Source organism: Medicago sativa, chromosome 3, assembly GCF_051527215.1.
Source record: "Medicago sativa cultivar Bolivia chromosome 3, Bolivia_mono, whole genome shotgun sequence".
In the NCBI taxonomy this organism is placed as follows: Eukaryota; Viridiplantae; Streptophyta; class Magnoliopsida; order Fabales; family Fabaceae; genus Medicago; species Medicago sativa.
This window is the reverse complement of record NC_140751.1, coordinates 66,525,110-66,541,500: the sequence shown is the minus strand read 5'-3', so window position 1 is coordinate 66,541,500 and position 16,391 is coordinate 66,525,110. Positions and strand designations below refer to the sequence as shown.

General features: G+C 33.0%; 1 protein-coding gene across 3 annotated transcripts; it reads right to left on the bottom strand.

Annotated features, from left to right (window-relative positions):
- Positions 1-177: 177 nt before the first annotated feature.
- LOC146939331 (uncharacterized) lies at positions 178-15,755 on the bottom strand. Of its 3 annotated transcripts, none has more exons than XM_085757410.1 (13): positions 15,479-15,755; positions 15,095-15,299; positions 14,809-14,908; positions 10,122-13,082; positions 8,922-9,413; positions 3,920-4,643; positions 3,412-3,575; positions 3,212-3,292; positions 3,048-3,122; positions 1,910-1,978; positions 1,321-1,420; positions 1,076-1,225; positions 178-991 (listed from the first exon to the last, which is right to left on the bottom strand). In XM_085757410.1, exons 4-13 carry the CDS (start codon positions 13,080-13,082, stop codon positions 441-443), a joined length of 5,367 nt encoding a protein of 1,788 aa, XP_085613536.1. In that variant the 5' UTR covers positions 14,809-14,908; positions 15,095-15,299; positions 15,479-15,755; the 3' UTR covers positions 178-440. The 3 variants fall into 3 exon arrangements, with proteins under 3 accessions (XP_085613536.1, XP_085613537.1, XP_085613538.1); XM_085757411.1 differs by having other exon boundaries at positions 1,076-1,195; XM_085757412.1 differs by lacking the exon at positions 3,212-3,292.
- Between the last annotated feature and the right edge of the window lie 636 nt (positions 15,756-16,391).

Here is a 16,391-nt window from a genome sequence, read left to right as displayed (position 1 = left end):
ATAGATTCCTAGAGGCTCTGTTCATCCATCATATTTAACCAGCATATCTCATATCTTAATCTATTGAATGTTGAATATCCTGCAAACTAAACATCTTCAGGTAAAAATATTTTGAATGTGCCAAATTCACCAAAAACATGAGCAGTGACAGGTGTGATGTGGTGTTTGGGTGCTTGATTTATCGCAGAATACCACATAATATAATTTCCCAATCAAATTGTATGGAGAATACAGTAAAATAACTTCATTAATGTAACATACATACAACAATCAATAATAGTTTTCACTACACAAACATAATAAGACGTTTTAGTTCTCTTCGGATGAGAAATGACGAAACTTGACACCCAAGGGATAAAAAATATTGAAGGACAAAGGTTCCCACAATGAAAAGCATAACAAAGCAGCAATGATGGAATAGAAGTACTAGAAAATATATTCTAATAGCCAATAGGTGCACCTAAAACCGCCTCTTGTTGAATTATATTGTTCAAACGGGCTTTAGAGGATGTCAATTGATGCTTAAGATCCTCCACATGTTGACTTAAAATCTCTATCTTCAAATGCAACACTTCAACTTCCTTGGTAGCCTGCTTCTTGGAATCTAATAATTCTTGCATGGCGTCTTGAGATATTTGTATATCAGGAAACATAGCCCGCCTTTCGACACTATCCAACCAATCCTTATCAAAGCCAAAGTTGCGCGCATCTAGTAGTAGCTCCTTAAATTCAGAGTGGCATGAGCCTAATACATCCAAGACACTATGAGTTTCAAGGAATTTTAATAGCTCAGCCAGTAAGTTGTAGGCACATCCCTTGTATCTATTACGCAGTGAATTGTCTTTTAAATGAACAGAAGGATTTTTAACAAGGAAACCAGTCAAGAGAGGTAAGTTCTCATAATCCAAATGATTCTTGGAGACTAGTTGCTCAAGCTCACTCTTGACAAACAAAGAAGAACTTAAATCTTCTACATTTTGAGAAGGGTCTCCTGAAAGTAAAGGAAAGAATAATTAATCCTTTTTTTAGCACAAAATAAAGTTTTTAAGATAAAATGAAGGGAGAAAATATATACCTTTGGATCGCATTGAAGGAGTTTGAAATTCTTCAGCCGAAGGAATGACTAGAGAGGGCTTAGATTTTGGAACTTTAAATTCAACATCCTTAGATAATTGTTCCTCAACAATTGAGGTTACTTTTATGACAACATCATCATTTAGAGAAACTGAACAAAAGGTGTGAGAGAAGAGAGTTAAGCTTCAAAAAGAAAAGGGTGATGAGATAACTCTAGAAAATAAAACTGATCCAAAGAGTCTTCACCTTGATCATCATTGATGTTAATATCAACATCCTGAGTGGTAAGAGTATTTGCTATGGCAATGGGAGGAGATCGTATGGCTATTTGGCCGTCACCACATTCCTACACAAATTCAAATAAACAGATGATATCATCATGAAGTCTTGATAAAATTTTAAATGATGTTTTTTTTTGTACCCTTACAAAAACCAAAAGCATGCATTAAAAGAGTGTAATTTTTGGTAAATGAATTAAGGATAAAATGGTCTAAAGCTGTAGATTCCAAATTTTTTCGTTTTGATATATCAAAATTAGTTTAAAGCTTGTTTCTTACAAATCCAATTCCATGAAAATTGAATAATAATAATAATAATAATAATAATAATAATAATAATAATAATAATAAAAAAAAAAAAAAATAATAATAATAATAATAATAATAATAATAATAATAATAATAATAATAATAATAATAATAATAATAATAATAATAATAATAATAATAATAATAATAATAATAATAATAATAATAATAATAATAATAATAATAATAATAATAATAATAAAAAGACCAAGTTAATATGAAGGGTTTGTTAAATAAAATAAACTCACTTGTGATGATGCTGTTGTTCTCTTGGCATTAGCTGATGTAGTTCCTTCTTCAACCCTTATTTCACTAACCTGCTTAAAATTAAAAAGATGTTTAAGATTGTTGTATAATTCAATTCCTACTTGTATAGGTGGCTCATTCTTTGTTACTGAAATGGTGGACAATGTTTTTGCTACATTTTTTTTCTTTGTATAGGTGCTACATTCTTTGTTACCCATGGGCTCCAGCTAATTGTGCATCATGAAAATGTAAATTAGTTGGTTACATACAGAATATTTGAGCTTTATATTCTTAATACGGGGGTACAATATTACATGATGTTGTGAATTCGGACAAAATCACACTAATGAATAACAAAGATGTGTGGAGCAAAGGAAGTGGTAATAAATAGATAAAGTGTCTCCAAGCAACAACAACAAAAACAGATCTAAATCTAAGTGTAGAGCAACACCACAAGCATAATCAAAGCAATAAAGATAAGTAATGAAAGAAAGGAACAAACACACCAAGATGGTAACCCAGTTCGGTCCAATATGACCTACTCTGGGGGAGAGAGCAGCCCTCCAATCCACTAAGATGAAAGTGATACAAATGGGTTACAAGAAATTAGCTTAAAAGCTCACAAAAGAACAAGACCTAATTTCTACCCATTTTCATGTCACCCACACTCACAATGAATCCTAAGAGAAAACACAAAAGGAAGCTTTTGATCCTTCCAATGGTGAAATCTCACTACCCAAGGTGTTTACAATGTTTCCCAACCCAAGAGATCCTCACTACAAAGACACTCAACCCTAAAGTTACCTCCTTTGTAATCCAAGTTTCTCTCTCTTCAAGCTCACCTTCAAAATCTGCAAAGAACACTTAAATAGTACTCTGCAACCGTCAAAATCGTGTCACGTTTTCCCAAATCGTGACACGTTTGGTGCGTACGACCCAAGGTACGACCAACCTTATCCTCAAAACTTGCCCAGCAAGCTGAAAATCGTGTCACGTTTTCCCAAAATCGTGTCACGATTGGACACCCTGCAAAACATGTTCACGGCACTACCAAAATCGTGAAACGCTTATGAAATCGTGTCACGATTTCTCTGTTCTTCCAAAACACAAATTGATGGCATTTTACAACACATGATTTACCTGAGAGGGTTTGACGGCAGTATCAGTTTCTCCAAGTGAACGTTGTTGGTCCATTGATTGTTCATTCATCAACTCCTGTAACAAGAACATAAGCATTAATGATCTTCAGCTATTAATTGCATCAATTAAATATCTAACTCAATTCAACATGGCCTAGAAATCACTTTTAAGTTTGTTGGTATTTCTAAATCAGGAACATTTTCAATAAGTTCATGCTCCGTCTCTGGTGTTTCTTTCATTTTTATCTGCACAAAAGAATAGCATGCTTGATTCAAATATATTGTCATTGTGATTGGATTCAGAAGTGGTAAGTATAGGATTTCTGGACTTCAATCCTAACCTCAAAATATTTAATAGTATTTACCTGTGGAGAAGTCAACTTGTGTTCCAATGTTGTTTGAACTTCAATCCCAACCGCAAAATCTTTCGTGGTTTGTGGACTAGGATTTTCATTACCACTATCGTGGCCTTTGGTCTCTCTTTGTAATTGTTGAAACATAGTCTTCCAATAGCGAAGCAATTCCAGATCTACAGCAAAGCATAATAGAGATTAACATCCTTATATAGTAACTCAAGCATAATAAAATAAAAACTTCCGCTTTCAATTGTATATCATCATTTTTAAGTTTAAACATGCACAATATTGTTTATCTATCTACATAATAATTAAATTTTACATAAAATTAAAGCTTCTATTCGATAGGTCACTACACGATCCCTTGCGTTTTAGAAATACTTATGCATGCATACGTGATATCGCTACTTTTGAAGATTCAATTGTTTTTATCCTTTAACAATACTAATGCATGATATGTAATTATTTACGGCCAACATGTAATAGTTTTTAAAAATATATTGGATAGAGTCTGTACCGTAGTCAAAATCTGAAGCAGAAATATCATTTTGGAAGTCTGGTGTTGATGCTGAAGCCAGAGATAGTTTTTGACAATGCTGTATGAAACGATATTTTACAGCTTGAAATTGAATTCCCTGGTCATGGCAGAGGCTTGGTAGATTTTCAAATATTACAAGTTTTAGATTTGGAATCTCCACTTTGTGATCATCACCTTCACTTGCAAATATTTCCTCTAGCTCATCTGCTTCTCTTATCATTAGAGCCTCTAACTGAGGAAGCTCTTTACATATGGGGATTGGAAAGACATATTTCAACTTGTTGCACTTTACTACAGTAAGTCTTCTTAGCCTTGGGAAGCATGTCTTTGTTGTAGACATAAAAATTGAGGATTTTTTATTCTCCAAATCATCTTCAATAATATGCTTCAACTCATTGCACTCTTCAATTCTCATATAATACAATTGTGGTAGCCACCTTATTATAGAAGTGGAGAATACAATTTTCAATTTTTCACATCCCTTGATTCTCAACCATGAAAGGTTTTGGAGAGAGAACGAATTTTTGGGACCCACAAAAAGGCATGTCATCATAGACAGAACATCCAAATCAATGTCTTTCAAAGCTAAGTTCATTTGTTGTTCATTTATTTCATTCAGACAAATGATACTTTCTACTTTGGAGTTATTCTTTACCATGAGTCTCTCCAAAGCGAGAAAATGATCCACATTCCCACTCAATTCCTGCAATAAATGAATGGGAAATAAACACAATGCATAAAATAAGAATAACAAAGTACTGTAAGTACAATAGAGATGATAAAAGGCTATGGATTAAATTATTACATTATAATGTAACCAAAAGAAAGTACTACATTATTTAATTTAATTAATATTGTTATTTAATTTTCAATACTCCAACCCTTTTGTTTTTCAATCTGTTATCCTTCCTCCATTCGTTAAAAAAAAAAAATCCTATCCTCTTCTTTCATATGTTCCTCCATTGAATCAACCCCCACATTCACATTTTCGTATAAGATGTAGACTAGGACGAAGGGCTTCATAACAATTGGTATCATTGGTTACCCCCAAAAGAAAAAAATCTTGAATAATTAACATAGTTTTTATATGTAGCTAGCCCATTAATATATTATTTGACTACGTCAAACAATTTTGTTTGATTCAAAGAGAGATGATATTAAAAAAAATATTGATAATCTATTTAGTTTAGTGTCAATTATGAATAAATTTGAATTCTTAAAACTTCATAGAGCTCAACTTTTATAGATAACTATTCTTAGCTTTTATTTTCTTCCTTGTCATTTCATTGAAGTATAGTAAGTTTAAAATTTACTATATAAACACATTAGTGGTTGTACATCATTCAATTCCTGTAATATAATACTTAGTTTTTTTCCCTAAAAAAATATACTTAGTTTTCACACCTAAAAATTATTCATATGTAGAAGACTTCTTTCACTCTATTCCTCACACCATCTTCCGTCCAACATCAGAGGAATATGAACCTCTTCATATTTTATCGGTATAAATGTCATTGTTTACTAAATATGGTAAGCCACCTTTGAACCAAATTTAAGAGGTTCATATTAGAGACACCCTAAAAAATGTACTTGTTTAAAAAAATTAAACATGTTTTTAGGTAACATAAAATTATTGTTTTGTTTTTTGTCCCCATCATAAAAAAACCGCATTTTTCAATTCTTACAAAACTATCCTACAAACAGTTTGTGATGAAACCAAACATGTTTAATCATCTTTTGAATTTTAATTTTTTTAATGTTTTTTACAGGCATGATTTGAACATTATTCAATGTTGCTCCACAATTTTTGTTTATCATAAGATGAATGAAATATAAACTTTTTAAACATCAAAATATAAAAAGTAACAAAAATAGGGAAACTTATGTGGAGCAACTTTTTTATAAAAAAAAAAAAATCATTTAAAAATATTTGATGACTTAAAATCATCAAATTTAGATTCACAAATGACAAAGATATACAAAATAGGGATACCTTGATGATTCTACCGTCCCCGGAGTTATTGAGTTTAAGTTCTTTCAAAGGTGGAAATATTGTGTGATATTGTTGGAGACCTTCCAATGCTGGAAGATGAAGATGAATCTCAGTGTGGTTTTGATGATCATCAGTGAAGTGTCCAATTATGTATTCCAATTTCTCACAATCTTACTTTGACCTTTCTTAATTTTGGGAAGACTATGCCCCAGTTATTGCCACTAGTGCTTTCATGATGATCTCCAATGTCTATTGTTATAATGTGCCTCAATTCATCACAGTTGCTAATCCACAAAGTCTCCAACAACATTCTTGGAGCAACGGATAGGATGAATACTGATTTCATCTTCGAAATATAATGTAATGACCAATTTTTTGGATGATATGTAACTAACCTTTAACTATTTATATGTATATCAATATATTTGAGTTTCACATTTATTAGTAATTAATGTACATTACGTGTAATGTTTTGCATAATGTGGAAAATTTGATGAATTTCAATCAATTGTTAAACGTTAACGCATTATCGGTTTGGTGTAATGTAACCGAATAATTGATAAACTATAAAATGTTGATGTTTATGATTGCTGGATGTTGTTGTTTCGGTTTGATTTCCTCCGGAATTGCCGTTTGAAATTACAGGTAAAACAGGACACATTTCCTGGGAAAAATCAAGTGCAGACTGCAGTTTGTCGGTAACTGGTGTGAGCGGCAGTTAACTGCCGGCGTATTTCCCAACGGTAGTTAACTACCACTGAGGGTATTTTGGTCATTTACTTGTGTCAATTGGAAGTATTCTATGTCAAAAAAGCAATTTTCCAACAACAAATGCAAATCCAAAAAAAGAAGGCTAACAAAACATGATGGGCAACGACAAGTTCCTCCTACAAGCCAAAATAGTGGGAACATGTCGCTTTAAAGTTTGGTTTAAATGTGTAATTGGTCCCTGCACTTTTAACAGATTTTGGCATTGGTCCCTGCACTTTTTTTTGTTTGGCATTGGTCCCTGCACTTTGTAAAAATATTGGCATTGGTCCCTGCACTTTTTTTTGTTTGGCATTGGTCCCTGCACTTTGTAAAAATATTGGTATTGGTCCCTGCACTTTGAAAAAATATTGGTATTGGTGCCACGTGGCATGAAATGATTGGGACCAATACCAATATTTTTCCAAAGTGCAGGGACCAATACCAATATTTTTACAAAGTGCAGGGACCAATGCCAAACAAAAAAAAGTACAAGGACCAATGCCAATATTTTTACATAGTGCAGGGACCAATGCCAAACAAAAAAAAGTGCAGGGACCAATGCCAAAATCTGTTGAAAGTGCAGGGACCAATTACACATTTAAACCTAAAATTAAAACACATGTTACGTCATGACTTCAATTTGACAAACTACTAGCCAATGAAGAGTAAATGTGAAGTGTGTGGGGACTCACAACACACAATCTAATGATAGTAGCTAATTGTCATGATCATGGTCTTTCACTTAAGTGTTTTCACGAAGATCAACCCACTATTATTTCGAGTAAATAGGCAAAAACCCCCCTGAAATTGTAACTTTCGTCAAAAACCCCTTGATTTTTAAGAAACTTAAAAAAAACCCTTGAAATTGTCAAACGTTAGTCAATTACCCCCTTCCGTCTGTTTTGGATGTTAACCTCTATGACGTGGCAGTTAAATGTTCACGTGGCACCTCCATGTTGACTGAACATTATGCCACGTCACAGGGGGTAATTGAATTCTTTTTTTTTTTTTTTGCTTTTTTTTTTGTCTAAAATCTGTGTGATAATAAAAATAAGCAAATACCCCCCTCAAATTTAACACTTATACACAAATACCCTCCTGAAATTTAAAACTTATGTAGCAAATACCCCCTCAAAATAGGGACTTTGTGTCACATTACCCCCCTTGATTTGAATCATCCACCTTTAAATACCCCCCTTGATTTAAAAAATTGGTTCTGTGGACATTACAAAGAAAATGAACAATATGTTGATGGTTCAAATTATCATTTGGCAGAAGAATTGAAGTGTGTTTTTGTGTTGATGAGCTTGTTGGTTTGGATTGTGTTGAGAAGTATATGCCATATAGGGTAGGAATGCAGTTTGGAATTGATCAAGATGTTCCTCCTAGTGAGTTCACTGTTCTGAATCCAAGTGACATGGGAAATTTTAGCTTTTATGTTCCTACAAGATGTTACAAGCCTTGTGTGTCATTGGAATATCACAATAGCTAATTGTCATGATCATGGTCTTTCACTTGAGTGTTTTCACGAAGATCAACCCACTATTTTTTCGAGTAAATAGGCAAAAACCCCCCCTGAAATTGTCAAACGTTAGTCAATTGCCCTATTTTTGATGAAAGTTACAATTTCAGGGGGGTTTTTGCCTATTTACTCCTATTTTTTCTAAAATCTAATATGGATCATCCAAAGGTGGACCCTACTTTTTTTGGTAAATTATAATAAAATAGTTTTTTGTTCTTCATATTTTATTAATATAAATGTCATTGTCTACTAAATATGGCAACCCACCTTTGAACAAAATTTAAGAGGTTCATATTAGACACCCTAAAAAATGTACTTGTTTAAAAAAATTAAACATATTTTTAGTTCACATAAAATTATTGTTTCGTTTTTTTGTCCCCAACATAAATAAACCGCATTTTACAATTCTTACAAAATTATCCTATAAACGGTTTATGATGAAACCAAACATGTTTAATCATCTTTTGAATTTGAATTTTTTTTATGTTTTTTACAGGCATGATTTGAACATTATTCAATGTTGCTCCACAATTTTTGTTTAGCATAAGATGAATGAAATATAAACTTTTTAAACATCAAAATATAATAAGTAACAAAAATAGAGAAACTTATGTGGGGGAACTTTTTATTAAAAAAAAATCATTTAAAAATATATGATGACTTAAAATTATCAAGTTTAGATTCACAAATAACAAAGATATACAAAATAGGGATACCTTGATGATTTTACCGTCCCCGCAGTTATTGAGTTCAAGTTGTTTCAAAGGTGGAAATGTTGTGTGATATTGTTTGGGACACATGCTGACTAAACTTGGCAGATTACGAAGAAGGAAGGTCTCCAATACTGGAAGATGAAGATGAATCTCAGTGTGGTTTTGATGATCATCAGTGAAGTGTCCAATTATATATTCCAATTTCTCACAATCTTCAACAATGACTTTTCTTAAATTTGGGAAGACAGTTATTCCCCAGTTATTGCCACCAGTGCTATCGTGATCTCCAGTGTCTATTATAATGTGTTTCAATTCATCACACTTACTGATTGTCAATGACTCCAACAACATTCTTGGAGCCATAGATAGGATAAATACTGATTTCATCTTCGAAATATTCGACAGTGTAATCTCTTTAATATTGCACAAGATATATGATGGTATTGAAAGACATTGAGCACGTTCCCATATGTTAAGGCAATATGAATTTGATTTCTGCAATCATGTCATCCAATCCAAATAAAAATAGAAGTTAAACAATCTCTTATTTCTACCCAGATAAAAAATGTACATTAATAGTAATCTTCAAGCATAGGATGTCTAGTAAAATGAATTTAAAAATATATTTTTCTCAAATAATAAATTGTACGTTTAAATGAGTCATTGGTCCCTGCACTTTCATCAGATTTTGGCTTTAGTCCCTGCACTTTTTTTTGTTTGGCATTGGTCCCTGCACTTTGTAAAAATATGGGTATTGGTCCATTTGTTAACTTTCTGTTAAAAAAAAACACAAAACTAACGGAGTGCCACGTGGCACTAATACCAATATTTTTACATAGTGCAGGGACCAATACCAATATTTTTACAAAGTGCAGGGACCAATACCAATAGTTTTGTGTTTTTTTTTAACAGAAAGTTAACAGAGGGACCAATACCAATATTTTTACAAAGTGCAGGGACCAATTCCAAACGAAAAAAAGTGCAGGGACCAATGCCAAAATCTGATGAAAGTGCAGGGACTAAAAGCATATTTAAGCCTTAATAAACAAGAGAAAGTCACAATTTTCACTCAAAATAGAATAATGAACTAAAATGAAGTACCTAAGCACCGTACATGTACCCCCTTGCTTCAGAGATTAATGATATGTATTAAAAAATTACAAAAAATAACATCACAGAAGAAATAGAAGGTAAGAGGGTTACCATTAAATTGTCCTGCGGTTGATCCTTAGAAACCAATGGGGTTTTAGTCCTTGTGGTACTCCTCAATCTGTGCCCATATTTTTTACCACAACAATATATATTGCATTTGATTGGTTCTGCTTGTTCTTGTGGCTCGGAAGCATCTCCAGAAATGGAAGATGGCTTCTTAATGGACAAAGAAATTGTACCATTACATTCTGGGAAAATGTCGATGAAATTCGGTATGTCACCAAGCTCCAATTCTTTGAGGGAACCAATCTGGACATCTTGGCCAAATATGTATTTCAGTTTCAGCTTATCACACCTTTCTATTGTGATGGATTTTAGAGCTGGAAGATCATGAGCTTTGAGAAACGGAAGTATAAATTCAAGTTCTGGACATTTCTTAATAATAAGAACTTCCAGTTTCTGAAACATTGAGTCACAACTCCTGCCATCATCAATTATTTGAAATAGGGAGATCAACATCGGGCATCCTTCCAAGGACACACTCTTTAGATTGAATAGGTTTATGTTGCACTTAAATAAGCTTTTCAAATGTTTACAATCCTTGATGTACAGCTCCTCTAAACTGCTCAGAGAGTCAAAGGAAAGAGGACCATTGAACAATTCTTCCAAATTATCCATTCCTTCGAGCTTTAGTACAACCAACTTCGAGAAGACTTTTGATACTTGAGTATGCTTACTGTCAATGAGGCACTGTAATTGTGAAATGGATCTCAAATGAAGCACAACTATATCATTCATACCTTGATCCATGGGAACAATCTCAGGTATGATGTTTTTCCATTCCCCCTCGATTCTTCTTAGTCTAAGAACCTCTGCTTCTTGCATACAATACTTGAGTGTTGTTTCAGATAGGAAAAACTTATCTTTGAATACAACAGACACACACTTTGATGATGATCCGTACATTGATCTCGAATATTCATCAATATTAAACCTTCGTAATTTAGGGAAAGTTATTTCTTTGCAAAAATCATTAAAGCTACCTTTGAAATACAACTCTTCAAGTGATGAGCATCCTTCAATCACTTCAAAAGGATTATTCCTTGCAATTCCACAATCTTCCAAGTTCAATAATTTCAGTTTCTCTAGTTTTGTGATTCCATGAGGCAATTCATCAATTTTACAATGATCGAAATCAAGTGTCTCAAGGCTTTGCAGGTTTCCCAAAATAGAGATGTCACCCAAATTGACATCATCAAAGAGAAGAGATCGAATATTCTTCAACGACTGAATTGACTGAGGTAATGATAGATCAAGTTGAGGAAAACGATAACAGATTACATGAAAAACTCGAAGCCCCGTAATATTTTCAAAAAATGAGTTCAGGACTTCGATTTTCACATCGTGACAGTCTTCATCCTTATGCACAGTGACAATTAGAATCTCAAGCTTGGAACCATCAAGCTTAAAGGAAAACACATCCTTGGGCTTGCATTCACATAACAAATATTTAATATTTGTCTCCCTTTCAACGACCGCCTTTTGATTTTTATCATACAACTTCACCGTTTGAATCTTTTTGTTCGCTATCCATTGGGCTGCATCACGAACCAGGTCATGCATTTTCACTCTGTTTTGATCGGCCTCCAACAACAAACAAGAATCTAGGAGTTTATTTTTGGATATAACAACTTGAGTTCGAGCATCTTCGTAGCTGACAAAATCGTCCCCAAAAAGGCCTCCTCCGATGCCAAGTCTGGTTAACCTTTCGGTAGGTATTTTTTCATCTTCTTGAAATACAGAACACAAGAGGAACAGTTTCTTCGCCTTCTCATTCTTCATATAATCATAGCTAAACTTCAAGCATTTATAAATTTTATATAGATCATCATCAACATCAGGCATTGGCGTATGTTTCTTCAAGGATTTTAAGGCCCATTCCCACTCTTCCGGACGTTGTATGCCATTCAAACTACTGGCGATAGCAGCAATTGCAATCGGTAACCTTTTGCATTCATTTGCAATTTTACGGCCCTTGTCAAGCAAATTTTTAGTTGAAATTTCACTTAGACCAGAATGCCTTTTGAACATTATCCATGCGTCCTCTTCAGATAAGAGATCCAGTTGAATTGTCTTACTGCATCTTAATCTGTTGCACACCAAGTGATTGCGAGTGGTTACAAGAATACTACATCCTTTATGATTGTCACTATCTGGAATCCCTATTTCAACAAAATTGATATCTCCCCACACATCATCTAGTATTAGAAGAATCTTCTCACCATTGGTTAATCTGCTCCATAGTTTTTTGGGTCTGTCTGATTCGTTACAGTCATCAAATTTCAATCCCAAGGGTCCAGCAATATCATCCTGAATCTTTTTGATATCAGGAGAAAATGACACTGTCGTGTCGATGATTTGAGTAAATTGATTGGACTGCTTAAGTTCCTTACCAACTTCTTTGGCCAATGTAGTTTTTCCTGTGCCCCCCATCCCTTTCAATCCGATTACATAATTGTTGTCATCTTTCAATGCATCCAAAAGCTCTTTGTATTTGGATTCTCTACTTTTAAAAGGAATATAGTGTTGGGATGAATAACGTTCAACATCTGGAAGACGAGCAGGGAGTCCAATTGAAAGTTGCTTTCCAGTTTCAATTAATCTTTTCATTTGCTCCTTCTTATTTGTCAGTTCCTTTCCTCTTTTATATCGCCATATGATATGGGGACAAAATCCAAAAAGACATCTTTGTTTTGTTTTGGTGTCTTCTTGAATGAGATTATCAGCTTCTTCTTCCCAAGAAAGAGCATTAGCTTGAACAACTTCTCCTCTACTGGTTGCCACATCAACACGTTGCTTGACAGTTGATCTTTCTTTTTCCAACCTAGTCTTTTCTTCTTCAAAATCCTTAGCAATGCAAGTGAAGCAACATATATAACTTGATTCTGCTATCGCCCCATTTATTAATTTCTCCACATATGGCTTCGCTAAATCATTCATAAAACTTGCCATCTAAATAAATTTGAATAGATCGAAGTTAGGCATATGTGTGTGTGTATTGAAAAATAAAATGGTTGATATGAACTTCAGAGTCTGTTTATTTGAACAATGATATTTGATGACACACTTTTCATCAAAGAATTTTTTTTAGCTTATTCAAACAAATATGTGAGAAAGTTCAAACAGGGAGTCCATCAAGTTATGAAAAAATGATCATGTAGAAAAGTAACGAAAATGGAAATCATATACCAATGGAAAATCTAAGAAAGTGTAACAAAAAAAAAAAAAAGTAGAAAATCATTGGAGTTTGGCATAATATAGTTTTACCATGTTGCATAGTTGCAACTTATTAAGTAATCAATGTTTCATGGTGGATATCAGACTCTTTCATCTAATGAATGTAGTAGCTTTCTGAAATATCAATCCACTGTTATTTCTCATTTGTTAATGCTTGAAATTAGATGGCTACTTGGTTAAATTGACTGCTTATAATGTTTTTTAGGATTTTGACTTGGAATCAGGCTTCAAGGTTTAAGCTTCAGTTTGAAAAGTAAAACCAACATGACTGGAATAAAAATTTCTCTTAAACATAATACAAAGCAGTTTATCCACATAAGGCTTCGCCAAATCAGTCAGAAAACTCGCCATCTAAATAAATTTCAATAGATCAAAGTTAGGCATATATATGTTTGTTATTTTTTTTATTTTTGTGTGTAGGAAGATTTTCTTCATTCGAAGTCAGTTTATTTGAAAATTGATGCTTAATTGATGACAAGTTTTTCATCAAAGAAATTTGAAACAGGGAGTCCATCCAATATGTTGACTAACTGACTAATAAAACTTTTTCGATTACTTTATTATTTATGTTACTGTATTGCTTATGTCTGTAATCATTTTAACATGTTTTGTTGGTAATACTTTGTTGCACAAGTAAGGTGTTCTGCACAAGTTAAGTTGGTTTATGTCATACGACATCAACTATGTATAGGCTATGTCGTTACTAAGTATTTGGCTATAACTATATAAGAAAGATGTATGGATGGGATGGTAGATATTGCAGTAAACTGAACATTGTTATTGCCCCTTTCTCTTTCACTTCCTTTCCTCTATTTTCTGTTTTTCAACTTATTGTTTCCGCTGCCATTACAAAAGCTAACATAATTAATATTAAAGATTCAATCTAGATAATTAGGAGTAATAATTACTTCAATTAATGTTCTGCAGCAAACAAAAGCTGCAGAGGCAATAACATTTACAAAATTGTTGGAGTTTTGCCATATTGGTACAGATAGGATCCTGTAACTAATAATGTATATAGATGCAACTTATTAACTAATCCTTTCATATTGGTACAGATAGGATTTCAAACTCTTATATTTAATCAAAGCAGTAGCTTTCTAAAATTTTGAAGTTTTTTTTTTAAATTAAGTCAGTATCAATCCACTGTTATTTCCCCTTTTTTTAATGCTTGAAATTAGAGGACATTTTTGAGGATTTTGACTTGGAAGCAGGCTTCAGGTTTTAAACTTTAGTTTGGAAAGTAAAATTAATATGCCAGGAGCAAAAAATTTCTTATATATAGATAGACTATGTTTGGTTCTATCCTTATCAACTCGAGTTGGTTTCTCTTAAAGATAATACAAAGCACAAAAAGTGATTTATAAACCCTTGTAATACTTCCTCTTGAGAAATTAATTAAAATATCCACTGAAAGTTTTAAAGTATGAATGTTTGTTACCTTATTTCCAGAAGTTTCAGCAAATGTTGAAGATTATTCTCCAATATGCAGTAGCTAGCATCATCAAGATCATAATAAGGTAGTGTTTACTGTAACAACTCTGTTGTAGAAATATAATTATGGTTCAACAACTAGACAGTCTTTCCAACAATTTTACAAAACATAATGAGATTGTTATTTAAATATTACTTTTCATAAATGCAAATATGCAATAGTAAAGTGGTATTTATTATGTTTGCATGTAAGAAGGAGAAGATAAAAGAGCATGATATCTAGATTAGATTACCATAGGCGGAAGATGTGCTGCAATTGTATCAATTCTATGTTTCACTTTCACCAACTCATTCTCCATTTCTAGTTAATAGTTCTCAAAAACTTCATCATAAATGGTTCTCAGCAACTAGACTGTACATGATTGAATGAATGATCAAGCAAAATGAGATTGTTGTTTTCCAATTCAAGTTCTGCAGCAGACACTATAACACCTGTTTCTGCAATATGCAGTAGCCATCATTTAAGTGAAATAAGGCAATGGTCCTTTATATTCAAGTTCTGCACACAAAATAAGTTATTCCCTTAAATAAGTGTTTGTCAACAATTAATCGACGTTGACATGAGCAATCACAGTTTTTTACGAAAAAAGACAAGCATATCATTGTTTGTTAGTTACCTTATTTCCAGCAAATGCTCAAGCCATATGAACAATTCTCCTGATCCTTCTCCAACATGCAGTAGCTAGCAGGATCTCATTGTCTGATGGTTCAAGAAAGAATGATCAAACAAAATGAGATGTTATTTAACTTGTTTTCCAATCTGAGTAGCCGGCAGTGGTCATTGATACTCAAGTTCTACAGCAACATCAGACAAACAAACTTATGGTCCAAAAGAAAAGAAGAAGGGATAGGGTCCGTATAAATTAAATTATTGACAAACTTCACAGCTATCTAAACCAAAAACTAAACCAACCAACTGTCACCATTTATTGATTGGTCTTATCATTGATTTAAAGCTTCATTTATTGATTGGTCTCAATCATTTAATAAAACAAAAACTAAACCAACCAACTGTCACCATTTGGTTTGAAAAACGATTTTTTTGTGTCTTTATTTCTTCAAATAAAAGAAATGAAGAAGAGTTTACATGGAGATGATTCTAACTCGTGGACAAAATTTTGTGTGACATTGTGGTGTTAATGTCATGTGACATTGACCAAATCATAATGTGAAAATGGTTTTCTTCTCTCTTTCACAAAGATTTTTTGCTTTTTGATATTTTTTTTAAAATAAAAGATAACAAATGACACACTGTGATTGTTCATGTGACATTGACACCACATTATCAAAGTGTTGTCCCTAAATTGCGGTGGGGCAAGAAAATACTTGATTGGTGTCTTTATGTTTCTGCAATCTGCATTAAATGTAGTGAACAGGGCAGTCGTCCTTGCAAATAAAAGCCAGCTAGCTAGCTAGCTACTCATTATTGGTCTCACTTTCACGTTTATGGTCCGAACAACGAAAAAGAAGGGACATTACTTACTAAAACTCAGAGAGTGGAAAGAAAGGCACTTTCACGTTCAAATTAAT